Raw genomic sequence first — 14,711 nt, 5'->3', positions numbered from 1 at the left:
GTATGGTGAAAGCCGCATCGCTACGTTGCATAGAAAGGACACCTGCAATTATAAGGCTGCCGCATGATTATCTTGGACGAGTTTTTATCTCCACTCTTGCAACACCCCTCAACTTCGCCACTCCGTTGACGGAGTATCAATCGTTTAGTGAACATGCAATCCGACGACCTACCATGGCCAGAACTTGGCAACGTCTCCCGTGGCGCCACTAGAGGCAATCAAGGTCAAAAAGGTGCCTTGGGCCCTCCTGATGCCGACGGTCGCTGTGTGCTCCAGCTACGAGTTCAACCCGGCGTGCTGGCTGTGAAACTAAACCGACGTTCAAGCGATTGGTATCGGACTCTCGACAATGAAGTCAACCGCGCCCTGAAATTGACAAAAACCTACTGGAGAAAAGCAAGAAGACGTCAAGACTAGTTTGTCGATGATTATTTACAGACATGCTTTATTGTTGACATAGCACTCTTGACGGCAGTGACGCTCGCGCAGATCAAGATCACATGGAGTTGCATGAGTGGTTGCAACAACTCAAGGATAAGACAATGTCACATTTAGAGGTCCTTATGCAGAAAGGCGACATTCAGGGCCCTCCATACGTGATGCCCGATGATATTGAGCTCGCCTTTCTAAGGAAATTTATTGAGCGACACAACGCCGGCATCCCCCACAATCCCCGCTTGCGACATCTTGGCCCCAATGCTCCCCAGCTTCCGCCCATCGACGACTCCATGGAGGTCTCAACACCTGAATTATCTGAAGGGAGTTATCCGCCCTCCAGTTTAGTGGATCATATCGCTCGATTGCAGCCAGGTCAGCCGTCATGTTCGCTCTCAAGTACTTTCACGCAGTCATATTGACTCCCCACATACAGAAAGTAGTTCAAATGTTTCAAGTCCAAATTATGTGCACTCACCAGGCACATCTCGCGCACATGTCATTCGAACATCCTCCTCGCCTTCAACAGCAACATACGAGCAACTCTTACAAGACGCGCAGTCATCTGGTTTGTCTGATTATTCAGCTCTCCTCATGTTTCCGGGTTGAATTTCATCATAAGGCCAATATCTTCAAGAAGCACGGGCAACGCTCGCACGTGCGCAGTCGCAAACACAAGATGCGTTTCAACGATATACTGTTTGTCTGGATGCGGAAGCTCGTGCTAGGCGGGATGTCAGCGCCGCCGAACAGCATCGTGACGAACTCAGTGGGTGTTTTGTGCTGCGCTAGCATCACGGTCCCACCTAACGAAGCTTTTGCTAGTGACAGCTCTTCTCTCTAGAACTCAGAGCTCAACAGGTAAGAGCTTATTTGGAGCAATTATTTTGCGTACTGCAATCTTACTTCCTCTTCAAGATTACTCGCGGCAATCATCGCTACCTCATGACGATACTTCTAGTCAACAAGACGTGCGTTTGGAACCCACATTTCCCGAGACACACCGCTCATTCCCTTGCAGCACCCATATTCATCTCACCATCTTGTCGACCGGAGACCCTCAGCTGACATGGTACCATCACAAAATAGTCCCAGAGTTGACTGGCGTCAGCCAGATATGACAGGGTCATTCACTGGAGCACTCGAAGCAATCCCACAATCAGAGGTAAGAATGTTTTCCAGGAACTTCCTTTCCACACTGAGTTTACCGGGCAGATGCGATCATCAAGAGATCCATCCTACAGGCCAGAGCGCAAGCACTCGCGGAGTTGGGAGGAGGGTGGTCAAGTTGACGTACATAGTATGTGGCGAAGACCTTTTGGTTAGGAACCTGGTCCTGAGAAGACGACAGACTTTCAGGATTCAAACGTGCCGCCACGCAAGCGTTTGCATCACATAGTAAATTCATCTGGTCACAGCGCACCTTTGATATCTCAGGCCATAGCATTGCCCCTACGACTCTGAGATGGCAGGTCGCTTATCGGCGTTTAAAGAATCGCCGACAGTGCGACTTTGCATTTTTCAGCAACTTTTGCCCATCCTGATTTCGTGCATATTATAACCATCCCTTCCTAGTTGGGAGGGTGGTCAGCATATTCTTCTTCTCTCGGACATTCTATACCATCTCATTTTCACATCACTTTCTGGCCAACTGTGTCGCTAATTGTATTTTGAGCTCTGTATTACACCGCTATACTTATTATTGATTCGTCGTTCTAGATCACTACAAGATCTCGATTGTTCTATTCGTCTGCGCAATTGCACACGCCAGAAATGTTCTGACATAATGACTTGTCCATGTGATTTGGCCGACGGGAGGCCAGATCACACCAGAAAAACTGAGGTGAGTCACAGGAGGAGCATATTAAAGAATCCATATGCATTCGTATACCCTGATCTGATCACGATTACTGTCGGAAAAACACTGCATGCCGTGATGATACGTGGCGAGACTTCTTGTTTTGTCAGTACCTAATGCATGCTGTTATGTTTGAAACGACTTGAAGATAAGTGCGCGGCTCTTCCATTGGCATGATGGCGTTGCGACGCTATCCGATAACTCAAATGCCGGTTTTGAGTCGCCCAGCCTAAGTGTACTTATGATTTGATTAACTAGCATCGCCCAATGAAATGCACGAATATTGAAAGGACACCGAATCACATTTTTCCACCTGGTTCACTTAGTACTTTGTGGGCTTGTTGTGGGCTCAGTGCCAAGTGAGTACCTCATCACGTACAAATGAACTTCTGGCCAACTCCAAGTCTCCTTTTGGTCAACGTTAGCATCACCTCCGAGGCTTCAAGCTTCAAGCTTCCAGCTTCAGGAATTAGCTGTGACCGTTGGGACACCACCACTGGAATAAGCGGGTAAATATTTGTACCGTATTTTTATCATGGCCCACGTGGACATGTCAAAGGTGCTAATTTTACGGTCACCTGGTACTACTGGATCGCTTTAACGCTCATTGGTCAAGCAGCAACCGTTACAACGCCACAGGCCTACGAACATAGGCTGGTGTTCCATTAGCGACGCTTACAACCTGTATATCCTTTCTGTCCGACTAAGGGGGAGGTTCTGATTTTGACCCTTTCGCAGTATTCATGATGCAGCACTGCCATCCCCGTGGAGTTTTGACCAGATATGAAACGAGCGGGATGTATCTCCCTGGATCTGACGCTTATGCCAAGGACCAATGACACCCGACACAGGCACGTTATTTGGCATAGTACGGTCAAGGGATGGACCCTAGGTGTCAGCTTTTACGCCCCGAAAATGTTTCACCATGTCCGTGTTCAACGCTCGTTCTACATTTCTGTTAACCCCAAGCGTCTTCGAATGTTAGTTTCACGCATGTTACGCCTTGCTGAATTATGCTGATGGTACTTGTTGCGCATTTTGACATCGCGTTCCTATTATTGTCTCCGTGCTAGTACTTGCGCCCTTGCCCTTGCTGCTCCCTTCGGTAGATGTTAGGGTACCAGCCATCCCAAATTTTAGGCCCCCGGTGTCTAGTGAAGCAACCGCTTCGCCATGTGGTCCAGACGAGATCAGTGGAACAACCTATTTCACGCCGCAAGTTCCAGTCGTACCATCGCCCACGAGTCCACTGATGTCCTGCGATCACGCCACAATCGCACACTGCATTGCGATCCTACTATCTACGCCGCAGCTATCCTGATGAGACGCTCGAGGCTTCTATCCTTGTATAGGATCAAGGAACATATCCCGATAGAGACTAGGAAATCTACAATGCATCTGATCCTCAGTTCGTGGAGATCAACAAGCCAGGAAAGCATTTGTCAGTTCCTGTACAGGACGGCATCTCACCTGTAACTCGTGATCCCGACTCTGTCGCGGATAGATTTACATTGACCCAGACAAACGAGTTTCCGTATCGGCCTCCTGAAAATCAGTGAGTAGATCATGCCAAGTGTATCAGTGATCATATGCAGAAGGTTGAAGCCTACTGCGGTTTGACGATGATCTAGCTCGATTTACGACCACGGTTGATTATCTTGCATACCATTAGTCACGGACATGAGCCCGCATCTCACTTGACTACTCGGGACGTCATCAGTCGCAGACTGAATTTAAATTTATCCTTGTCTTCTCTAAGATTTGTTGTATCAAACAATGACTAGACCCTACCTGTATGAAGTCACCCACCCTTGGGCCTTCTCCCAGATATGCATCGAAAAATAGCAGCATCTTCTGAGCGTTACGTACTCATATGACTGATAGTGTGGCCGCCTGTAGGTCTTGTACAGTCATAGATTCTTAGTAAAGAGTAGACCGCCGAAACATAGTACAGCTACCCACTAAGCCAATTTCCAAACCACAGCTTCGATGTGTGTCCCCTGCGCTTGAGCTGTCAGTGCCAAGTCAGTAGGAGTGCTGGCACTTTGTCGTTCCTGGCGATCATTTCGATTCACACGTGAATAAAAGGGTTGGGATACGATTGGATATTGTTCTTGATTTCGAGTTTGAACCTTGGGTACCAGTACAGTCACGGTTACCATAGTGGCTCCACGGTGGCATTGCGAAGTTCAGAAGCTAGTCGGTGTCACGGTCGCGTGGTTGGCCTGGCCTTGGTCGTAAGGATTCGGTATCCATCGCGGTCCATAATTTGCACTTCTTCGAGTTGTTCCAGGTCTCCGAAGTTCATATCCAGCGCACCGCGTCGCGTCGCGTCGTTCGATGGCAGGACCCCGGACAATTGGAATATTATGTAGATCGGAATCAAATTACATAATTGCTAGCTTCCACGACATCCGGACGTCTTGATATGAAATCGGTACAGAATCTGCAGATCGATGCTCCGGGTAGATCAACTTATCATGATAACTGATACTTAGTACTACCACGAACTTAACTTGCAATTGGATTCTGGAGTCTGGAGAGGCCATGAGCCACGTACGCGTTTGGTCCGGCTCTCGCAGTGACCTAGCAAGTCTTAGGGTGGTCCTGAAGTTCTTAACCATGGTGAGGGTACCGTACCGCCAGCCAAACAGTCGGCACATACCGTTACCAGTCCAGCCTGAACGAAAGTTCACAGCTGTCTTCCTTCAAGGCTTCTATTAGGGTCAGATACCAAGATAACCACGTCACGGTACCCACTGCAGCCAGAGAGAACAGGTTTGACCTAGTCATATCCAACTTGTTCGTGGTATTAGTTTAAGCCAGCCAGCGTTGCCGATACGTTTACCAAATATACTGTACATAATACACTAGAGGTATAGCTAAATACAAGAGAACTAACAAGCTCAAATTACAATGCAGGATGCTCAAAACATATATAAAATGCGTGATGAATAAATAGATTCGATGTCGGGTACTGGTATCACCATGGGCCTGGTTATCACCAGATATGGTTGAGTCAGGATGAGGTGAAAGATGAAAATGAATAGAAAGGAATCCAATGCCCTATGTCACGCAAAGATTTCAGAGCCTTCGATGCCGTCTGTGAAATCCAAAACAACAATCTTCTGGTCATGCGAAGTGCTGTAGGAAAGCGCCGTCAGCAGGTCTCATCAATCAGAGTCGAAACGGGAACAAAGGAAACACCGAGGACATCAACGATCAAAAGTCCAGCCAACTGTCAAAGCCCGACCCAATACCCCAAAAATACCGAAAAAAACACTCACCTAACGATCCTCCCCACATCAAACTTAACATCAAAAATATGACTCGCATGCAAATCCCTAAACTCTCTCACCAACTTCCCAACACCCCTCTTCTCGCTCATACCCGAATTTCTATACCCGACGACGCCATCCGCGACGCCTACTACGCTTGCTCCGTCTGTGTCGGATGCGTAGATCGAGGTTCTGGTGTGTGTTGAGTTGCTGGTATGTGTTGAAGTACTGGTGTGTGTCGAGTGGAATGACGACGAGGAAGAGTTTGACGAGGAAGAAGAGTGCGAAATGAAAGAATCAACATCCACAGCAGGTTCCCTCCACTCCCAAACCCTAACGCTTCCTATCATAACTCGCACTAACCACATACCCAGTCTTCGGATCAAAACACAATGCGCGAACCAACAACGTATGACCAGCAAAAGTGTGCAGACACTCTCCTGTAGATGCGCGCCAGAGCTTGATAGTGCAGTCGTTTGAACCGCTTAGGATTAGGTCGTCCTAGTCGAGTTGTATCAGTAAAAGGTATGAATTGATTGATTGATTGCCAACGACCGATGACCGATGACCGACGATGACTACACTTCGGGGACGCGGGAAAGAAAAATAGAAGAAACACACCTTAAACTCAATACAAGCCAACCCCCTCTCATGCCCCTCAAACACCCGTTCACATCTCCCACTAGCAGCATCCCACAACATCATTCGACCATCCCCACTGGCACTCACTACTCTCCCGCCTTCGAGTCCGATGGCGTTCACGGGTCCTTCATGGCCTCGTAGGACGGCGTGTAAAGTGAGCGTAGATCGGGAGTAGACGTTGATCAATGCGTCTTTGGAGCTAAGTAGGGAAGACGTTAGTGTCGGTTCGGACGACGACGTGTAATATCGGGAGGATCGGATATGGTTAGAAGAGAGAACTTACCAGCTAACAATCCAATTCTCATCCATCCTCAAATCCAACACGCCCCCAGAATGGCCACGCAGAATCGCACGTACATCAGCCCGTACTCCCGAACCACGATGTTTTGCGTATAGGTCCCAGACGCGTACTGTGCAATCAGAAGAACCGGATACCATCATTCCATGCGATTCCTCCTCTTCCCCCTCATTCGCATCCTCGTTGGCACCACCCTCCTCTTCTTCACTATTGATAGGCCCGCGAGAAAAAGACCGGCGCGAGCAAGATCGCTTCGCATCAAAGTCCTTTTCAAACTTTAAACAAAGCACACTCCCCAAATGAGCCTCAAATGTCGCAAGACACTCGCCAGTGCGGATACACCACACTTTGATGGTCCTGTCCCTAGATCCTGTAATGATCCGTCGCGAGTCAAAGTCGAGGCAGTAGACGCTATGGGGGCCGATCAGTCATTAAATTTCAAACTCGAACTCAAACGCAGAGGAGAGGGGATATAATTCACCTGTCTCCGTGCCCCTCAATCCGCATCACCCGTGGCTCACCGCGCGGATCTCGCCATCGCCTTTCGAGTGTGGCGCGAGAGCGGTAGAGGGTGTGCCAGTTAAGCCGGAGAGGTCCTAAATTCGTGCCTCTTCTTAAGATCGGATCCGCATAAGGGATGTAAATCGATGGTCGGTTAGCATTAATTTCTTCATCTATAAAAATGCCCCTGGAGCGTCCGCTGTGCCGCAATGCCTTGACTCGATCCCAATCTACAGCCCAGCCACTAGGCCCATCTCCCTCCACATCTTCGGAGTCCTCCAGAAGCGAGAATCCATATACACCTTCATCTGCGTGGGCATAACGCAGCGACAAGATATCCGAATCCGAATCGTCTTGAGAAGAAGAGGAGGACGAGCTGGCTAAGGAATTTTGTGGGAATGAATAAGAAGACATGTAATTCACTGAAGACCCGAGCCCGTACGCAAAGTTGTGTGTATAGGAATGGTTGTATGGGCTTTGATAAGGTGAGCGGGGTCGGACTCTTGGACGGCCTTCTCTTCCTCTCCACACACCGAGCCAGACGCTTGTGTCTTTGGCTAGGGTGTAGAAAGAGTGAGATACGAGCATACAGGCTAAAACTGAACGCATCGGGAGGAGGGAGAAAATGTATAGAATGAGTTCTGGGGGAAGCGGGAGGGATGATTTAGCGGGGGGTAGGTATTGCGCGGAAGTGAACGTGGAGGTGGAGGCTGAGGCGTATGATGTTGGGCAGAGGGTGTAGGCTTGGGAGGGAGTTTGAGGTCGAAAGAGACACAGGTGAGATAAGGTTGGGGTGGTGGTGGTGGTGGGAGAGGGTGATGCGGACCGTGTATATGACGATGGGGACGCTAAATGTTAAATGTTAATTCTGTATTAAAAAAATTTGAAGAATCCGTACCTGTGAGATCGCATTGAATTGCATCAAAATAACCTTCGTGATCTACGAGTTCACCTTCTTCACCGTCAAGTGGGTCTAATGCACCGTAGTCTACGTGGACATCTCCATTGGTATTACCCTGAACCCTGGATCCACAATAGAAGACGCCTGATACTGAAGGACGTTTGGTCTTGCGCTTTGCGCGCAAGATATTAGGGGATGACCTAGGAAAGTGCCTATGGGTTGGCGATGGATGTTTGAGTATAGGCGAGGACTTGCTGCCTCGAGGAGATGGAGAAGAGATGCTTTCCCAAAGCTTTGTGATATTAGGACGTACGCGGCGTTTTGTACTGCCTCCCGAGGCTATGCTGTGACTTCGTAAATGGGTAGAAGTGCGGGTTGGAGATGTCCGGAAGAAAGGAAGGGTGTTTCGCCCTTGCTGTGCTGAAAGGAATTGAGAATGATATTGAATATAGGAAGGACTGCTTGGAGGTGAGATCATGCTAAAGTCTGCGGTTGGTGCTGGTGAAGGCGGACGAGAGTGTCCTAGCGTAGCTTGACTGAAATCTAATGAGAGATTAAAATTAATGTTTAAGCGCAAATTTGAGTGCTCTTCTTCTTCTTCCTCATCGGAGAGCTGGAGAGCATTATTCGAGTTCAGAGAGAAGACCGGCAAGTCTAGCGTGAGCTTGGATGGACCTGCTATTGGCTGCTGCTCATCGTCAGAGTGAGACTCCGGAGTGGCCGTTGGAGATGGATGAGCTGTATAGTAAGGTGTCGAAGGCGAGCCTCCACGATAAAAATCGGGGACTGTCCTCCTAGACTCCATTGTCAGTAAAACCAAGGTTGCGTGTCGCCAGCCTTATTTGTAGTCCCTGTTAGGTAGACTGCACGCTACTGCGGGCATGCGTCTGCAGGCGTCTGCCCTTCCGATTGCCTGAGTCTCGCGTGTTCAACCACCCCCACGTGACTTAGACGCCATTCAGGGGCCCACGAAACTTCAAGACTCCAATCCGACTTGACTTATTTTTATTAGGTTGATCGCCCGTGCGTGACGCTCCACTTCGGTGGTGTCAAATGATGGGCTACTTTTTGAGTGTATGACACCTGCAGAGTAAGAGATCAGCTGAAGACCCAAAGGCTAAAGCACGGCTGACCCCAAGAGCAAACTCGAGGCAGACGCTCCGAGTCCTACCGGTTCAGGATTCCCAGCGATGAGAAATTAAGCACAGTAGCAGCCGTGAGTGGCAGCCATTGCGTGAGGGCCCTGGTAGGGGCACAGCTGCAGGACACATTCGACTGTGATCTGAATCAAGTATCATTCTTTGGAATATATGACATTGGGCTACTATCATTTCATCGTTCCTCGAGTACTCAACTACCGCGCTGACTCTCATGTATCGTATATAAGTTAAATATAAAAAGCGTTCAACTGCATCCTGCGAAAGGTATGCGAGTCAATGGAGTGAGGGACTTGGTGTTACCCATGTTTTAACAGGACCTTTAAAGCTATGCTTTCCCCACCAAAACCAGTTGATCGTGATTATGACCAAAAGACCGCCCACAGCAACAATTGAGTAGTTCATGTTGAGGACGTTCACTGGGTATGCCGTAGGTAGGATGAATAAAACGCAGATGAAAATGCAGAACTACACAGATAATCAATGGCTATTTGTAAAAATGAAGAATGCACGCACCAGAAAACCTGCAAAGTTCACTGGCCATGACCATTTTCCAAGGCGAAAGGGTCCAAAATCGTCAATGCTAAATTTAACACATGAGTTAATCGAGGCTTGGATACATGATTTTCAATAACGAACGAGTCAGGCCAGAACACACGAATAAGGATGGGTTGCATGTAGCTCAGCATCACCGATATGGCTGCTGAAGATAAGATGGCGTTGAACTGTGAATGCGGAAATTTTATCAGAACAAAGGCATCAGAAGAAACAGGCCGACTGACTGCAACCGCAGACCCGATGTAAGCACACGATATAAGGCATCCTATCAAGACGCTGACCCATACACCCCAGTATGGCGCTTGGAATCGGTTCAAGGCCGTAAATTGCTTTTTCATCGGGAACGCATTATCTCTTGCGAGGGCATAGAACAGCCTCGAGCTCGCAGTAAAATTTGTAATCGCAGCCATCACTTGGGCAAGCAGCACCACAACCAGACACACTTGCGCCAACTGGGGCCCGACAGCATCATAGAAGAGTTGAGAAATTGGGATGGCATATGTGGTGGCCTTAACGGACGCGATGTTCTGGACTGCGAAAAGAAGTGAAAGCATGTACGCGAGACCGATTAACCAAGAGCCTGCAATGCTGCCTACCACAGCGAGTGGGGCCAGGATTTCTGCGCGTACAGCCTCTTCTGCTACTTGAGCTGCTGTTTCACATCCCTCGAGCGTGTATACAGCCTGTAGCACGACAGCGATGTGAGTCACATTGCACATCATACGTACATAATCAAACCTGACCTGAAGAAACCCAAGAAGCACGACGAAGCCTTTCGATTCCCAGCCTGTGAAGATAATCTGCCAGTCACTAACTTCGTCCTTTTGCAAAGTAAGCTTTTGCTTACTTTTGAAAATTCGTGAACACAAATTCAGGAGAATTCTATCATACATAATCAAGTTTCGCGTGAAGAAAGTTCGCCAGGCAGATTGTGAAAACTTTACCTTCACAGGTGCTTTCACAAGTAGGGTGATGACCAGGACAAACGTCCCACCCAGCGTCCACCAGACGTTAAACGCGCTCATTCGCCCTATAGCCTTCGTTCCGATGGTATTGATAATGCCAGAGAATATGTTCATGGCCCATGCGATCGCAGTGATTTCTATTCGCGTCAAAATCCTTCCTTGTCCAACCTCCGCCATCGATGCAAGGTATAGAGCAATACTAGATGACAATTCGCAGGCTGTGAATCGTATGATGCTAACGAACCTTACCTCAGATTTCCGGAAGCGCCGGTAAACACCATAGCCATGGAATAAAGCCAGCCAGTGAAGACTGATTCATGAGCCACCGCGTGAAAGGTGGATGTTGAAACTTACAGCCAAGGATAGGCATGTCTGGTTTCATCTTGCAAACCCAAAAGTAGAGTCCTCCCATTGTTGGGCTATACGACAACGTAAGTCATGGCTCTTGGTAGGGTATAACGACTTACTCACTATGTACTGCAAATCTCTGCGAGACTTAAAGCGATCAGAAACATAAAGAGACTGCATATCTATACAGAACAGCAGCTTGTATCGTTTTCAGGCAGACCGAAGCGCAAAACTCACATTCCATCCCCAGAACAGGCCAAGCGGACCTCCAGAGAACAAGCCTGTCTGAAACGCGCTACTCATTCCAGTCAGAATGCCTATGGCACAGAACGACATCCCAAGCACTCCAAAGAGGGACATCTCGCGGCGGAATTCGACCGCGTACCCCAGCTCCTGAAGGCGTTGAGCAGACACAGAAACATCGCGTGCCTCTTCCTTGTCATCTCCTACACTGAAGTCTCCATGTTCTAACTTGACCATAGTGGACGTGGCACAACCTGATTGTGGTGAGTAGATAAGAGGACCAGCGTTATATGGTGACTAGTAGAAAAACGAGAGCAAGGAGAGATAAGGTATAACAAACCACTCTCTCGCCTCCAGATAAGCAATGTTTGCTTAAGTACCGACCAGGACACTCTGTCAAGTGCATGATTGGTGTGAATGAGGGGTATCTTCGGAAGCAGAGACCATGAGCTTGTAGAGCTTCAGACGCGCCACCTGACTCCTTATCGTAAATGGTTAGAATAATTCAAATCATGTTTAGTAAGGATTTCGCTGACCTTGAGAGAATTGAAGGCGCTGCCAGGCCCACATGTGCCAATCAGTGTGAAGTCGCGTGTACATCACCGCATAAGTGTTTATCTGGCTGCTCAGAGGCTTCGTCGTGAACTTATCCAACAAGATGGGCGCTCTAGGGAGATAATGCGACGAACCTCTAAGTATGTGTTTTGATTCCCTGATGAAGCAAGTATGCAAGACATCACCAATAAACTCCAGCCTCGCAGACGTTACGATAGGCTAAGTTAGCCAATCGTCATGATGTGGACGACACTGGGCGCAAGAGTTCCTTCGAACGCCCAATATGATTACGATGTGCAAGACCATCATGATCATGATGGGCGTTCCGGAACATTCAAGACACGCCGGCCGGCCGCTGGCCCGGGTGCCAAGTACTCTTGATACATTTGTAGGTGCAAGTACTAGTGATGGTGTGATAGTTTATGTTGTTTTGTAGTTTTCCCTAGCCAGGTCAATTCAGTCAAACAGCAATAGTGGGTTTTGTCACTTTTGTGGTGCCATGGTCGTTTAAACCTCACTTTTTTCAGAGAATTTAAATTCGTGTGTTTCTAGTTGTTCGCACGGTCCTTTGCCTTAGCTATTGATCATGACCATGTCTTCCACTTGCTGCGAAATCCTTGACTTTTTTGCTGATAGTCCTCGTTGTTATCCGTGTCGACGATTCGAGTCTTGAATCGACCGTATCGTTGTCAAGATCAATGCTGTTACCCATCACATGCATCATATCAGGGTGGCTGTGGAGTGACTGGGCTCTGGAGTCTGGAGTCCACTTCTGGCCCGGTGCGCGTGCCGACCGTATCATTCCCGATAGACGTTTCATCCTGCCTGTCTGATGAAGTGGGTGCGATATCGAGCTTGCCTGCGATTGCACGTTGACGTTGAACGTTTGAACTCCCACTTTTTCGAAACGAAGCGAAGTTACCTTGAAATCGCTTCACTTGCAACAGTAATAGTACTACCTCCCGTTTTGCTCTCGTTCCATGGTAACACCCCACAACGCCCGTGACATGATGAATGCGTTATTTATAACAAATCTCAAACAACACAACCTTCCTTTACATAAATCTCACCTTCTCTCCTGTCCTATTAGCACTGTACGGTGGAAACCGTTCGAGATTCACAGAATAAATTCACATTGACTGTACCCAACTTGGAAGCCACTCAGCCAGGTTCAATTCGTGTATACTAAAGCTTCAAGCAGCATTTATGGCCTCATCATTCCCTTACACTCCTACGACGCTCCGGACGTCCGTGAAACCGCGCCCATGGGTGCCATTGAAGCACCATGAAGGGCGCGTCGAGATCCCATCCCTGCCCTCCAAGCCCCGGACCGATACCTTACTTGGCATGTACAAAATCAGCACCCATATCATACCTGCCGCCAATCCCAGAGTCAGTCCAAATACTCCAGTTCCTGAGCCACCCCCTCGTTCTTCGAAAAGAACCGGGAGGGATATCAAGAAACTGGGACTTGAACTCATGGAACAACAGGCCCGGCAAGGAGAGGACGGCTATTCCGGAGTCGTGGACGAAAGGCTACTGTGGAATTGTGTCAATCGATATGTGAAAAAGGACTGGAACGCCAAAGTCAGGACGAAGGGGGTAACCTTATTCCTTGTGCACGCAGCAGGCTTTCCGAAGGAAGTGAGCCCGCCACGCCTGTTCATGGTCTGCATGCTAGGAATCTGACTTTATATTATGCATATTTAGACTTGGGAGACCACCCTATGCTATCTACTAGCTGCCTGTGGTGTTATAGACGAGATATGGTCATGGGAGTCTGTGCAGCATGGGGACTCTGCTCTGCTAAACAGACAGAATCTCAGTGGTAGCCGTAAGAGAACATCTCTTAAATTTCCTCCCTTGAAATTAATCGACAGCAGTTGATTGGACTGACAATGCAAGAGACACTGCAAACTTTCTTATCAACCACATGCCAGAAGAAGTAGAAACATCTGCACTTCCCGTCCAACTTCGTCGACTTCCCGCATCCATTAGTGAGGCACGTCAAAAGAGTGGCTTCTCTTCTCGGACCCTGGTCGTAGCCGGGCACTCAGTCGGAGGTTGCGTGGCGTATGTTATTGCGTTTCAAAAGCCTTGCTGAACCTCATGATATTACGCAGTGCTTTAGTCGCGTTAAATTTTCCAGCCTTATTTTCCTCGCTCATCCTTGTCGACCCGATGATCGATACATTCACAGGATTTCCATGGGAGCACGCACAGAGCCTTGTTGGCCGCATCTTGCTCAGGCGCCAACACTGGCCATCACGGTACTTATATGTCAATCACTTAGCCTCGCATCTACTGACTATGATTGTAGGGAGGATGCTTTGCGTTCCTTCAAATCTTCACCTTTGTTCTCCTCTTGGCATCCTGATGTACTTCGGCTCTATGTTGATTATGGACTGTACGAGGACGGAAGCGGAAAAGTCGCATTAAAAACACCTCCCATTCATGAGGCTATCGTCTCTGCCAACGTACGAGCTGGTCGCGAAACTTGGGAGTTGATGGAAACGCTCGACGAAAACATCGAGCTGTTATGGATCCTCCCCGGAAAGCAAAACCGAGAAGTGTGAGTCAGAGAGACAGGAAAAAATCCAGTAACTAATAGGCGCTGTCACAGGTCGATGATGGAGCAAGTCTTCAAGGAACGCGTTTGGCGCAGACCAGCAAATTCATCCAATATTATCATCAAGTCATCTGATCATCTCGTTTGTGTCTCAGTATTTCATCATGTTTATAACTGACATAATTGTGTTATAGATTCCTCACGAGTCTCCGGAAGCACTTGGTACGTTGCGTTCAAAGGAATCGAATGTTTGATAGCTAACTTCCATGCAGCACAAATTGTAGCTGACTTTATTCATAGGAAATATGGTGTTTGCTCAACGCAGTCGAAGCTCTGAAATTGATTGTGGATGGCACAAGTTGTTTGAGGCTCGCCCGAATGATTTCTCAATTTTAGGCACTAC

At 48.3% G+C, this 14,711-nt stretch overlaps 4 protein-coding genes across 4 annotated transcripts; 2 read left to right on the top strand and 2 right to left on the bottom strand.

Moving 5' to 3' along the window:
- The first annotated feature begins 31 nt into the window (after positions 1–31).
- Positions 32–2,222, top strand: F5147DRAFT_694884 (uncharacterized protein). Its single transcript, XM_041437338.1, has 9 exons — positions 32–416; positions 476–810; positions 872–1,003; positions 1,058–1,204; positions 1,261–1,296; positions 1,354–1,406; positions 1,457–1,600; positions 1,651–1,735; positions 1,787–2,222. Exons 1-9 carry the CDS (start codon positions 154–156, stop codon positions 1,897–1,899), a joined length of 1,308 nt encoding a protein of 435 aa, XP_041292867.1. The 5' UTR covers positions 32–153; the 3' UTR covers positions 1,900–2,222.
- Positions 2,223–5,364: 3,142 nt separating this feature from the next.
- Positions 5,365–8,718, bottom strand: F5147DRAFT_745734 (WD40 repeat-like protein; the record flags this gene model as incomplete). The annotated part of the gene is made up of 12 exons (XM_041439779.1): positions 5,365–5,437; positions 5,581–5,654; positions 5,874–5,904; positions 5,942–6,072; positions 6,193–6,412; positions 6,497–6,922; positions 6,993–7,121; positions 7,344–7,569; positions 7,603–7,653; positions 7,911–8,205; positions 8,227–8,456; positions 8,589–8,718. 12 exons carry the CDS (start codon positions 8,716–8,718, stop codon positions 5,365–5,367), a joined length of 2,016 nt encoding a protein of 671 aa, XP_041292866.1.
- A 628-nt stretch (positions 8,719–9,346) lies between these two features.
- Positions 9,347–11,421, bottom strand: F5147DRAFT_576874 (amino acid transporter; the record flags this gene model as incomplete). The annotated part of the gene is made up of 11 exons (XM_041431354.1): positions 9,347–9,538; positions 9,587–9,653; positions 9,710–9,795; positions 9,853–10,311; positions 10,372–10,438; positions 10,476–10,510; positions 10,573–10,792; positions 10,843–10,903; positions 10,948–11,012; positions 11,065–11,123; positions 11,179–11,421. The coding sequence occupies 11 exons, from the start codon at positions 11,419–11,421 to the stop codon at positions 9,347–9,349; spliced, it is 1,554 nt and encodes a 517-aa protein (XP_041292865.1).
- Positions 11,422–12,752: 1,331 nt separating this feature from the next.
- Positions 12,753–14,673, top strand: F5147DRAFT_170482 (Alpha/Beta hydrolase protein). Its single transcript, XM_041428378.1, has 8 exons — positions 12,753–13,383; positions 13,450–13,573; positions 13,623–13,812; positions 13,863–14,009; positions 14,060–14,311; positions 14,363–14,450; positions 14,503–14,530; positions 14,581–14,673. The coding sequence occupies exons 1-8, from the start codon at positions 12,946–12,948 to the stop codon at positions 14,643–14,645; spliced, it is 1,332 nt and encodes a 443-aa protein (XP_041292864.1). The 5' UTR covers positions 12,753–12,945; the 3' UTR covers positions 14,646–14,673.
- Positions 14,674–14,711: the final 38 nt, after the last annotated feature.

This window comes from Suillus discolor (assembly GCF_016758755.1).
Source record: "Suillus discolor strain FC423 chromosome Unknown F5147scaffold_27, whole genome shotgun sequence".
NCBI classification, from domain to species: Eukaryota; Fungi; Basidiomycota; class Agaricomycetes; order Boletales; family Suillaceae; genus Suillus; species Suillus discolor.
This window is presented reverse-complemented; position numbering and strand designations above follow the sequence as displayed.